Source organism: Camelina sativa, chromosome 12 (assembly GCF_030686135.1).
Source record: "Camelina sativa cultivar CO46 ecotype springtype chromosome 12, ASM3068613v1".
NCBI lineage: Eukaryota > Viridiplantae > Streptophyta > Magnoliopsida > Brassicales > Brassicaceae > Camelina > Camelina sativa.
In genome coordinates, this window is record NC_141891.1 from 7946617 (window position 1) to 7959162 (window position 12546).

Below are 12546 nucleotides of genomic sequence, written 5' to 3' on the forward strand. Positions count from 1 at the left end.
TAAATTCAAAAAAAAAGAAATTACAGTTTACTTCTACTCCAAACTTAAAAAAAAAAAAAAAATTCAGTATAATTTCAGTTAAGCTCAAGAAAAACAGAATGCTCAGCATAAATAGAAAGACAACAAGGAGTCAATCATCACTCGACAGATGTGGAATTATGCATGCTGATCCCTTTTAGTAACATAAACCCATCCGAGAATCAAAGCACTATTCCAGAGTTTGCATATTGTGATAATACAAAAAAAGCTAAATGAAACTAACCACAAACAAGTATTGAAAGTGAATGCTAAAGAAGGCCTGCAAATGTCTTGCTCGACAAAGTGATTCCTTCTAGAGAGTGGTCTTTTTCCGAGTCTTTAATCAAAGAGTTGCTTTTGCTACTCCATATACAGTTACAGAAGCTTTTTGCTGATTGATATAAACCTCATCACTATTGACCTTGTTTCTTGAAGCTCAAATCGACATCTTCATTCATCTGCAGCCAACAAAACAGTTGAGACTTTGAGAAAGCTTTTTCTATCCTGTTGAATTCAAGGGTTTTGAAAACTTACCGATTTCTCAACTTCTTTGGCTTTATCTTCGTTGAACCCGAGCTTCTCCAAAATCTGGCGGGCTGCTGAATCCTTTTGAGACCAAATCCCCAGAAGCAAGTATGCCGTGGTTAGTTCACCATCCACAGCTATGAACAAACAGTTTCAGTTAGATACACAATATAATGGATGGGATACAACGACGACCAGACAAATATTAAGAAGGTGTTGTTTATGCACACCTGATTTATTCTTCTCATCAATGGCCCAGGCAATGGCCTTTTGAGCTGGTTCAGTTAGAGGTGGATGCTCTGGGCTGAAAAAGTACATGTCTGATTTACCTAGCAGGCTTATTGTCTCATCTCGCACCTTAAAAAGTGTGACTCCATTCCCCCTCAGGAACTTAGCAACTGTGCTAGTGCCTGAAATGAGAAAAAGAGACTATAACAAGGTTAATAAACGTCAGTAAATCACATAATGTGAAAAAACATCACCATAACTGCCTTTTGAATAACAGAACTAAGAGCTGTGGAATCTATTTCGGATGATTCTACCCAATTCAATTCTCTTGCTTGTTTTTCAACAAGAAACAGCATAAGCATTTCCACAACTGAATATAAAGTTTCAGTTTTCTCTTTTCGTGAGTAACAAAAAGATAGTAGCAAATAGTCTCATCCCACATGGATTTTGTTTTATAGGAACAAACAGAGCCTAAAGTTAAAAGCTATGCTCAGAATCAGTTAAGCGGGTGAACTGAAGCACAAAGTGAGACCTTTACCAGCATTATCTTATACAGTTATCTCAAAACAAAATGTAAGACTTTCAGTTTCTTGTTTTCACGTTTGACAATTAAATTCCCAAATTCTCCTCTAGCAAGCAATATAAGTCACTCCACAACTGAATAAACAGCTTTAGTTGTTAATGAATAAGTTTCAGAAGAAGAGAAGCAAAAAAAATTCCCATAGGAACAACCAATCATTGGAAACCCTCGCTTATACATATGTTAGGTTAAGTAAACTAAGATGAGCTGAAGCACACACTTAGGCTGAAGCAATATTCCTCAAAACTAAATGCAAACTTTGAACAATGACAAAGCATAAATATTCAAGGCAACAAAACGAACTCCCAGAAACCATAATCTAAACTAGACGACGCAGTAAACACAAAGCTGAAGCAAACACAAGTCTCAGGAATCACAAACCTTCGACTAAAATACCCATGAGAATGGCTTCAGTACCAGTGCTTGGATACTTGAGCTTCCTAGCCTCCAATTCTCCCATTGCAAGTGATTTTATAGCTCTCGCTGACCATCTAAAAACGAAACAGATAAAATCTCTCATCAAAACAATTCAAACCTAGAATTACAAAATTGGGATATGTAATTTCGTGTGAGACTCACTTTGGGATCTTATCCGAAGAACCATTCTCTGGTTGCCTGAAAAAAAAAAAAAAAAAAAAAAAAAAAAAATCAACATTACAACCCTAAGCTTTCAATTTCAGTGGTGTAAAGAAAAAAAAAACCCAGAAAATATCAAAATAAACAAAAAAAACTCACGCAGTTGGGACGTTTAAGACTGTGCTGGCCGAGGTCAAGCACCTGTGCTTGGAGACGAAGCTGTGGCGCGACGGTTGTGTCACCAGAAGCTTCTTACCTAACAGAGAAGAAGTAAGCGGAATCCGAGAAGAAGAAGACGAAGAGGAGAAAGATCCATTTTGTCTGGAAACAAAGATCCGAGGATTAGAGAGCGTCAAAGGGATAAACGATAGCGTGTACGACGCCATTTTCACTCTGAAGATGAATCAAAGCTTTGGTGAGAGTGGTAGAGAGAGAGAGATAGACGACTATTACAGACCAAACTGTTCTTTTGCAAATCAATCCCTCAAATTTACATAACTTATACCATTTCGACTAGTAAGAATAAAACTCAACTCATAACTCCAAACTCCATTTAAGTAAAAAAAAAATATAACTTTCAATCTCAAGAAGTATAGTGGAACAAATATGATCTGAAACAATCCTAATCCTAACTCACCGTGGCTGACAAACAAATCTACAAGTGAGTTTATAATAATCGGTTTATCAGTAGTAATCAAGAATCAGATTCATAGTGTATATAAGTCGTGTAGTGTAATATTTTGCTCTCTCAGCCTTGACTTTTCAAACAAGGTCAAGTTGATGAGCTTTTCCTTTTCGTGCCTTCGATGTCTCTCCTTATGAGTTCCAATACCATTTCGTTCCATGTATCGACCGGACCTGGCATGCACCAGTGCAAGCAGTCTTGAGGCGGAGGCCGTCCATCTGGTCCCCTTTTAGTGATCTTGTTCGGGTCAGGGTTCCTGTACGGACCAGGATGACCATCGTGGCGATATCCAAATGCTTCTGTAATATCCATCAGCTTTAATTTTGGCTTCAAGTTATCTGCGACTTTATCCACAGCTTGTTTATATCCCGTCGCCTGCTTCTCGTGCATTATCTCTGTGAATCCGTTTTTCACTAGTTTTCCGGAAACGATGGGTTCTTCTTTCCCGGTGCATGAACCACCTGTGTTCCAAGCACCACCTTCGTAGTGATCAGGTGAGAATGTTCTCACAATGGTCAAACCGCTGTAGTTCGGGTGTGTAGCCATGGACTTTAGGATTGTTTCAACTGATATTCCGAATGCATCCACGTTATTGACTTTCATTGGTTTTGTTTTGTCTGGCCACCATAATTGGCCTCCCACGATCTCGTCTTTCAATACGTAGACAGACTGCTTTGCAAACCAGTGCCCTGATGAGAGGACAACCACGTCGAATTTCGGGATAGCTTCCATTATGCGCTCATCAGGTAGATCCAGCTTTAGTTTTGTGACACCTTCAGGAGCATAATCGAATTTTTCGTTGAACTGATGGACCAGCCAAGATGACCATATACGGGCAATCATTACTGATGATTTCTTAAAATACCACCTCTGCATCTTTCGGCTCCCTCGATTGACTGGTGTTTCAACCTGAAAACAGAAACCTACGTACGTTTATATAATATACAATTTCATGAAGCTGAATAAAGCAACATAAGAGATCTTTTATATTGTTTTTTTCACCAATATTTGAATTACTTGCCTGCCAAAGAAGGCACAACATGGACTCCATCTGATTTCGAGCTACTGAATCTCCTATAAAGGCTAGTGTCTTGCCTCTCATTAGTTCAAGAAATTTCCTGGCATCAAATCGAGGAAGGTCACACTGAGACGGTTTCCATCTCCAATTCTCATATCCCTTGTCAGGTCTTCCATTGCCCTGGCAGTTCTGCATCTGCGTCAGGACAGGGCAAGAGTTGTTCGTGTACAGAGGTCCTCCAGGGTCATAAAACCAACTACCTTGATACAAATCACACTCTACAAGCAATCAAAGAATTGAGTAAGCCATAAACTCATATAACAGAAATATAAAACATGGAACAGCTAGAATCCTGAGAAACAAGGGAAACTGACAAGAACAAAACTATTCAACTGCTTTTCTTACTCCAATTCACCAAAACATAGAGAATTCTCAACCAAAAGCCTAGAAACTTGAACTCCTAGAACAATATGCTCAGACCACCTTTACAAAGCCCAGCCCTCACTATCTGCTCCTTAACCAACTTAAAAGTCTAATCTGCTACATTCAGTCCTTGGCTAGAATAGATACACTAGCCTATAGCTAAGAGTTAAGCCGCTGAACTTCTTTAGTACTATCACAAACACAAGCCTTTTGCCATAGAAATGCAAACTCAATGTATAACATCCCGTTACCCGTTTTCTGTTTATATCAAATTAAGCTACCACGAAAAGCTACGTAATGGAATCTAGTGTACCTGGTTCTTGTGACGCAGTTTCAGAGTCATCATCATGTGGAGGAGATGATGATGCACTTGGAGTTTCTTCAGCCTTGGTGTCATTGGCTTCACCTTCATCTGACGGAACATTATTAATCTTCTCAGTTGTATCCAAAGAAACCTTATCCTCTTTTTCTTGTGTCAACGGTTGTTTCTCCACCTGCCTATCACTATCAAAATCTGGAGGTGGCAAGTTTTTGCTAACGACATCCGGTGAGCCTGAGCTAGAATCAGGAGGCGGATTGCTATCAAACGCATTGATGACGTCGCTACTCTTCCGAAGGCCTTTAACAGTATGGTTGCTCAAAATCAAAGGAGCTTCAACTTGTTCAGGAGTCCCAATTCCATAAAACACGCCACCAACTGAAGAACTGTTTGGATACGAAAGACGAAGCAACAAACCAAAAACAAAAAACGAAGCCAATCCGCCAATGGCAATGGCAATAGTAGACACCTTCCGAGGGAATCCAGCGGCGAATATAGAATTCCTAGGAGAACCAAAAGCCATGGCTAACCCCAGAACAAAATAAAAGAACAGAGCCTCTCTATAGGTGATGATAAGTCACTACTATCACCATTCCTTTAAACAAAAAATGTGTATTCTTCAGTAACCATGCAAAATCCTCCCACTGAACTTTAAGCGCAATAGATCTCCTTCTTCTTCAGGATCGAAAACACTGAAATCTGGAAAAAGTAACTCAAATCAAAATCATCGATCTTAATAGATTTTAAAATCAATCTAATAAAGGAAACTTTTGTTAAACATTCCATCTAATTGCACAAATCAGAAATCAAAATCCAGAAGATAATGTGAATCCGACTCAGATTCAGCTCCAGAAAATGAACAAAGCATTTACGTATGCACCGTCAGATTATTCACAAGATTAATCGAGAATAGATCCAAAAACGAACAAAGAACAAAAGAGAAACTAAGGTACCTTGAAACACCGTCGTCACCAGAAAAAAAAAAGCAAATGATCTCGAAAATCCTCCTTGTTCGTTTTGTTCGTGAAGCGAGCTCGCTTTAGAAGAAGAAGAAGAAGAAGAAGAAGAAGATTCACAAGAAATCCACAACAGTGAAGAAATAGTAACAAAAAAGGTTAGTTATATATAATTAAAGTTTATAAAACCAAGTTTTTAATTAATTAATTATCTCCCGTCCGGAAATAATTAAGGGAGTACGAAATCGATTTTTTAATCATTTGTTTTCTTCTTCCGGAGAGCCATTAATGCCGTCTCTGTGTGTGAATGAATTGTGATTTAAAAGCGATCGAGACGGCGCGTACACAGCCACGCGATCATATGTTAAGTTACCATACTACCCTTTCGTGTTGTTACCACCAAAAGGTCAACACCGCATGCGTAGATTTCGAATTTCTGCGATATCGTTCGTTCTTCGTAAATAAAATTTCTCTCTTACGCGTTATTGTGTTACTAACGAGTAATCATATATACACGTAAAATATAATGAACCAAGCAAATAAGAAAAAAAAAAAAAACTTAATTTATTGATGAATATTGCAGCATTGCATTTTCTTAATACAATTTCATCATAACAAAACAAAAAAAATGACTTGGAAAAATAGCTTCAATTTTAGATGTCTCCAAAGCTAGGCACAAGTTTTGATCGATCAGCGCGACAGCAAAAACCATATACTACAACCTAACATGACGATGATGACTAATACACCGGTGGGGATTGCGATATATTTTATGAGATTTGCAGATTCCATATTGTTTCTCTTAAAGGCCACGATTACATATATATACTGTATATGTATTTTCAATACAACTCATGTATTAAATTTTTAGGTTTTACATTTGGTCAGTATAGAATGATTAACTAACAAAATGGAATATTACATTTAGTCATTAAGGAGAATAAACTAGGAAACATGGAAATTTTTACTTTATTACGATACTTTATTGATCCTCATATAAACACATATGTACATAAGCATCTAATGATTTACGGCTAATGCAATTTTTTTATTTCAATACATTCTAAATTTTCAAGTTGTATATATTTAGTTCATCTTCTTGGCTTCTTGCTTACCTTAACACTTCTTTTGCGCCCTAAATGCGAAATTGCTTTTAATAAACATAATATTATAAGATTGTTTTTGATGGGCTGGACTTTTTATGATTTGAGAATTGATTCGTAAATGTTCGACTAAGTTACCCAAGAATGACATATTTGATGACTGCATTTGTGAGCGCGGATTTATAGTTCGTGCTAGTCAATCGAGACGGCACGTAATTTCGAATCGAATGTCAACAACAGCACATGTGTAGATGTCGAATTTGTGATATCAGATCAAGTTTTGTTCATTGTTATTGCCTTATTGGGTAACGACGATCGATGAGTTGTTTCGTGATAATACATAGTTTTATTTTCTTTTGTTGATCATACAAATAAATGATTTTATTTTCCAAATTAATGGCCTTCACAAATCACAATACACATACATACGTACCTTCATTAATCCAAGTAACTTGAGGCTGAAAGCCTGAAACCCCTACAACCGTAATGGTCACTCACAAAAACTCTTACTGTGCTGTCTGTGAACGGATTATAGTTTTTGCTAGTTAATGTAGGACATGTAGTTACTAGTTTCTACTCATAGTAGCACAGGCATTATTTGAATAATTGCGAAATCAACTGTTTGTAATCTATACGTCATGTACATAACCCCCGTTTAAATATTTAAAGTTTTAAACTATGTCCAATCGGTTGAAAAAGTCAACCAAGCTAGAACACAAGTTTAGTATCAAAAGTTTTTTAAACCTTTTTTTAATTCGCTCATAACTATTTTTTAAGAAATTTTTTAATGAAAAATATTTCAAAGTCGGTTACTAGTTATTAAACTTATTTTTATTTGTGTACTAGAGGATTCATCATCCAAGGGGCTCTTATCACTTCAGCTTCTACCCATTGATCAGACCAAACCTTGATCGAGGACCCATTTCCCACTCTCTTAATCAGACTTTTAATTAACAAATCTCTCCCAAATAAGATATTTCTCCAGGCAAATGAAGGTCGAGTACCCAAAGGAGCTTTCAAAAAATCTGAATAGGGAAAGTACCTTGACTTTAAGAGCTTAGAGAAAAGACAATTTGGATACTGAAGGATTCTCCAAGCCTGCGTCTTAGCTTAGAGAAAAGACAATTTGTAAGCGGATTATATATAGTTCGTGCTAGTCAATCGAGACGGCACGTAGTTTCGAAGGTCAACAACAGCACATGTGTAGATGTCGAATTTGTGATATCAAATCAAGTTTTGTTCATTGTTATTGCCTTATTGGGTAACGACGATCGATGAGTTGTTTCGTGATAATACATAGTTTTATTTCTTTTGTTGATCATACAAATACAAATAAATGATTTTAATGAAAAACATTCAAAAGTCAGTTACTAGTTATTAAACTTTTTTTTTTTATTTGTGTATACTTGTTCTTATTTTTTGACAACCGACATGTACTTCTTTTATTTACCCACCTTGCTATAAGACAAGTAAAATGGACTAGCTCGCTTCTGACCTGATGCACAATATTAGACTACAATATACATTGTGGTCACGAAGCATGAAGATTCCTTTTTTTTTTGTCAAGTAATGTAGAAGACATTACACATCGCTTTTTAGGTGATGACAAACCAGGGAAGCTCCTAAAAGAGATAAGGTTACGATCGTCGACTGACTCGACTTACAAGTATATAACTTTACGCGCTTATTCATTGACCAAAACCAAATCTTACACAGCTTCGTTTCTATATATATTCTCAAGTGGACGTAGATATGTTATATAATAAGCACATTGACATTTAATAAGCACATTGACATTTGACTACATACATATTTAGTAAGCTCATTGACATGTCACATGCAGGGTTGATTCTAAAAATATCAAGAGTCCTAATCGAAATACAAAACAGGTCTTACTAAAAGAACTATATATAAATCAAACTTCTACTTATAGCAACATTTTATTGGTAATGGACAATTACTGAACTAATGAAACGTGCATGGTTAGTTAAACTTCTACTTTTTATTTTCTTTTCATATATAATTTTCTAAAAATTTTACAACCTATACACACCCTAATTAATACATCATGTATGTTTGTAGAATGCAATTTTTTTTCTGGATTATTGGTTTAAAACATATCAAATGTTTCTGTAAACTTGAGTGAGTCGCTGAGAATATATTATCCATCATAAATATGGTACATCATACATGTGGAACTATCTTTTGTGTGTGGATCTGTGTTAATTAAGAGTTAGTTAGATCAGATCAATTGATATCATTTGTAATGATGTAACAAGACCATAATAAACCATAGTTAATTATTTTTTTGGGGAGTTTTGACTTTTGATTGTTTAATTGTGGAGGAACACAAATTCATATATTTCTTGGCTAAGTTAAGACTTAAGACCTGGTCTACCTCTCTAAAACAAACCTTTCAGCATCACTCAAAACCCAAAAGTCAAAAACTCGAGAATCATTTTTTCCATTTTTGTTTCAAAGACAGAAAGATTCTTAAATTGAGACTCTCACTGTACACACTTCGACATCTAAGAGACAAATTGAATAAACAAAAAAGGTTCTGAAAATTGTGAAGAAGAGAAAACGAAGAATGAGATTTGGAAAGGAGTTTGTGTCTCAAATGATCCCAGAATGGCAAGAAGCTTACATAGATTACGCACACCTCAAAACCATTCTTCAAGACATCCAAGCTTCCCGAAAGAATTCAGATTCCAATAGCCAGAACACTCCTTCCTTCGCACGCAACCTAACTAGACGGTACAACCGCGACGCCTCGGTCTTTGAGAATCACGACATTGTCGTCAACACTGTGACACGGGACGAAGAAGAGCCCGAGACGACGACGACGACGACGACCTACGAGACTACGTTTTTGAAGGCCGGGGAAGAAGGTGGAGACTTTGAGGTTACCTTCTTTAGAACCCTAGATCGAGAATTCAACAAGGTCAATAACTTTTACAGGCTGAAAGTGGAAACAGCGAGGAATGAGGCTCTGGCTTTGAACAAACAGATGGATGCTTTGATTGCTTTCAGACACAAAGTTATGGATGAGAAGAAACCTTCTGTCTTTGATTCAGTCTCAGTAGACATCAATGGCTTAGCTTCTGAGGCTGGATCATCTTCCAAGGCTAGAGAACACAGTAAGTGAGTTTCAATTCTCACGTCCTGTTTTGATTTCAGTTTTTTGCTTTGTGGAGATTAAATGTTTTATAAATCTTTATGTTTTGACAGGAGTAGCGTTAGCTGATCTTATGAGGAACGATGATGACACATCGAAAGAGAGTATTCTTGAGCGCATCAGGATGAACAAGACTCGAGAAATAACTCCTCTGTCCGCAATAAAAACCATCCTCAAGGTCCGTAAGCAGGACGAGCTCAAATTCACAAGAGAGAATCTCAAGGAAGTCGAGAAGCGACTTCAGATAGCATTCATTGAGTTCTATCAGAAGCTTCGACATCTTAAAAATTACAGCTTCTTGAACGCTTCTGCTGTTTCCAAGATCATGAAGAAGTATGATAAGGTACTTAACATTATTTTGACAAGCTTTTTTTTAAGTGACATTTACCCAAGTTTACTATAATGGTTGATATGTTCTCCTCTTTAGATAGCCAAACGAAATGCTGCGAAACTGTATATGGAAATGGTGGATAGGTCTTACCTCAGTAGCTCCGATGAAGTAAGCATATTTAACTTTTTTAATAATACATCTTATTCTTCTTCTATCTACAAAAAATGCAACTTGAGCTTTGACTATGTGCAGGTTCATCAACATTTGCTAAAAGTTGAGTCTATTTTCATTGAACACTTCTCCAATTCAAACCGGAGGCAAGGGATGAGCCTCTTAAGACCAAAAATAAACAAAGAACGTCATCTTATAACGTTTTCCACCGGTATACATAGCAACACTACGATATCAAATCTTTGACATGTATTGTCAAGACTAGTTCATCATTTTGTTCTGTTTTGTTTTAGGCTTCTTCTTCGGATGTGGTGTATCTCTCATAGTAGCTCTTGGTTTGATCATCCATGCCCGTAATATCATGGGAACACTGGGACAGAGAACTTATATGGAAACAATGTTCCCTCTTTACAGGTCAGTGGAACCCAAACACTTTCTCTCTGTAACATTCTTGAGATGATATATACATTTCATTTGCAGGTTCTTTGGGTTTGTAGTTTTGCACATGATCATGTACGCTGCTAATATATACTTCTGGAGGCGATACCGTGTGAATTACTCCTTCATCTTTGGATTTAAACAAGGAACTGAACTTGGTTACAGACAAGTTCTACTTCTCAGCTTTGGTCTTGGTACACTTTCTTTGTGTGCTGTCTTAGTAAACCTTGACATGGAAATGGATGCTGAAACAAAAGACTACAGAACATTCACAGAACTTGTTCCCCTCTTTCTCCTCGTCGTAAGTTCCTTCTCTATTTCTCTCTATCATTACAACTTATAACTCAAGTTACTCAAACGTTAATTGTGTTTGATTGAGATTGTTTCCTCTGCATCATTACAGCTAGTGATCGCCATTGTTCTCTGCCCCTTAAACATTTTGTATCGGTCCAGCCGATACGTCTTCCTCGCAGTTCTGTTCCGCTGCATCGCTGCACCATTTTACACGGTAACAACAACAACTTCTGATACACTCATCTGAACCAAAACACAATAAATAAAATGTTACCTTTTTTGCAGGTGAATCTTCCGGACTTTTTCTTGGCAGATCAGCTAACAAGCCAGGTTTTGAGAAAATTTGGTACTCCAACACTCGTTTCATACTTATTTGATCGATGACTTCAGATGTAAATAATCAATGCAGGTACAAGCACTGAGGAGTCTAGAGTTCTACATGTGTTACTATGGATTTGGAGATTTCAGACATAGACGACGAAACACGTGCACATCAAACATTGGATTCACAACATTCTACTTCATCGTTGCCGTCATACCTTACTGGTTACGACTTCTTCAGTGCATTAGAAGAATAATAGAAGAAAAAGATCTGTGTCATGGGTACAATGCCATCAAGTATCTCTTAACCATCATCGCAGCGTGTCTCAGAACAGCTTATACTCTAAACAGAGGAACCACATGGAACATCACAGCTTGGGTATTCTCGGGAGTTGCAACGTTTTACGGAACTTACTGGGACATAGTTGTTGATTGGGGATTGCTTCAAAGAGGATGTAAGAACAGTTTCTTGAGAGACAAGCTTCTTGTTCCTCACAAAAGCGTGTACTACGCTGCAATGGTGAGAGCAATCAGAAAACAACAATATATATCCTCTGCTTTTTGTTCTTCTCTTTACATAATGTAGCTTCATGTACTTGGCAGGTCCTGAATGTTTTGTTGAGGCTAGTGTGGTTGCAAACAGTTTTGAATCTGAAATTCTCTTTCTTGCATAGAGAAACTATGGTGGCGCTTCTGGCTTGTCTTGAGATCATACGCAGAGGTATCTGGAGCTTCTTCAGGTAAGCTTCAAACAATTAGAAAAGGTGTTTTTCCATTAATTGATCTACACTCTATTCAATTAAATGTTCTTTTTTGTTGATTAGGTTGGAGAATGAGCATTTGAACAACGTTGGGAGATACAGAGCGTTCAAAACTGTTCCATTACCGTTCAACTACGAGGAAGATGGAGATCATAACAATTAACTTCACAAGAAATCGTTGGTCTTTTACCAAAACATCTTTGATACAAACACTTAACCTAACTTGGTTAAAGGGTACAACAAACGCAGAAAAAAAAAGACATTTGTACCCGTTTCATACTACTCCTTTAGATTTTGACAAGATCAAAATCATGTCATTCTAGTGTCATAGGTCTCCATTGTTTTGATAGGGAATTTGTTGCATTTAAAAAAAAGAAATCGAATTCTTATAAAAAAAGGTCTTGTTGTAAAATGTAAATACAAGTTGAAGGCCATTTTAAATTGCCATTCAAAAACACATGCCATTAAATTAATTTTACGTTTAAGTTTTTTTTCATGTTACCGAATCTCTAAAATGGACTTAAACTTACCCAAAATTTAAAGAATATTTCAATTTCAATATTTATCGTTTTGTCCAAAAAAGAGTATTTTTCAATATCTTTGTAAGTCATAACAGACCAA

The 12546-nt window shown here is 36.7% G+C and overlaps 3 protein-coding genes across 3 annotated transcripts; 1 reads left to right on the forward strand and 2 right to left on the reverse strand.

The window, feature by feature from the left end:
• Positions 1-84: 84 nt before the first annotated feature.
• On the reverse strand, positions 85-2400 carry LOC104730901 (ATP-dependent Clp protease ATP-binding subunit CLPT1, chloroplastic). Its single transcript, XM_010450141.3, has 6 exons — positions 2087-2400; positions 1931-1966; positions 1733-1842; positions 774-953; positions 553-680; positions 85-476 (listed from the first exon to the last, which is right to left on the reverse strand). The coding sequence occupies exons 1-6, from the start codon at positions 2311-2313 to the stop codon at positions 432-434; spliced, it is 726 nt and encodes a 241-aa protein (XP_010448443.1). The 5' UTR covers positions 2314-2400; the 3' UTR covers positions 85-431.
• Positions 2401-2479: 79 nt separating this feature from the next.
• LOC104730902 (protein trichome birefringence-like 18) lies at positions 2480-5689 on the reverse strand. The gene is made up of 4 exons (XM_010450142.2): positions 5326-5689; positions 4367-5071; positions 3634-3908; positions 2480-3521 (listed from the first exon to the last, which is right to left on the reverse strand). The coding sequence occupies exons 2-4, from the start codon at positions 4893-4895 to the stop codon at positions 2700-2702; spliced, it is 1626 nt and encodes a 541-aa protein (XP_010448444.1). The 5' UTR covers positions 4896-5071; positions 5326-5689; the 3' UTR covers positions 2480-2699.
• Positions 5690-8822: 3133 nt separating this feature from the next.
• On the forward strand, positions 8823-12380 carry LOC104730903 (phosphate transporter PHO1 homolog 4-like). Its single transcript, XM_010450143.2, has 11 exons — positions 8823-9571; positions 9663-9952; positions 10037-10108; positions 10193-10322; positions 10405-10525; positions 10592-10850; positions 10953-11057; positions 11129-11173; positions 11253-11684; positions 11768-11904; positions 11989-12380. The coding sequence occupies exons 1-11, from the start codon at positions 9022-9024 to the stop codon at positions 12086-12088; spliced, it is 2241 nt and encodes a 746-aa protein (XP_010448445.2). The 5' UTR covers positions 8823-9021; the 3' UTR covers positions 12089-12380.
• Positions 12381-12546: the final 166 nt, after the last annotated feature.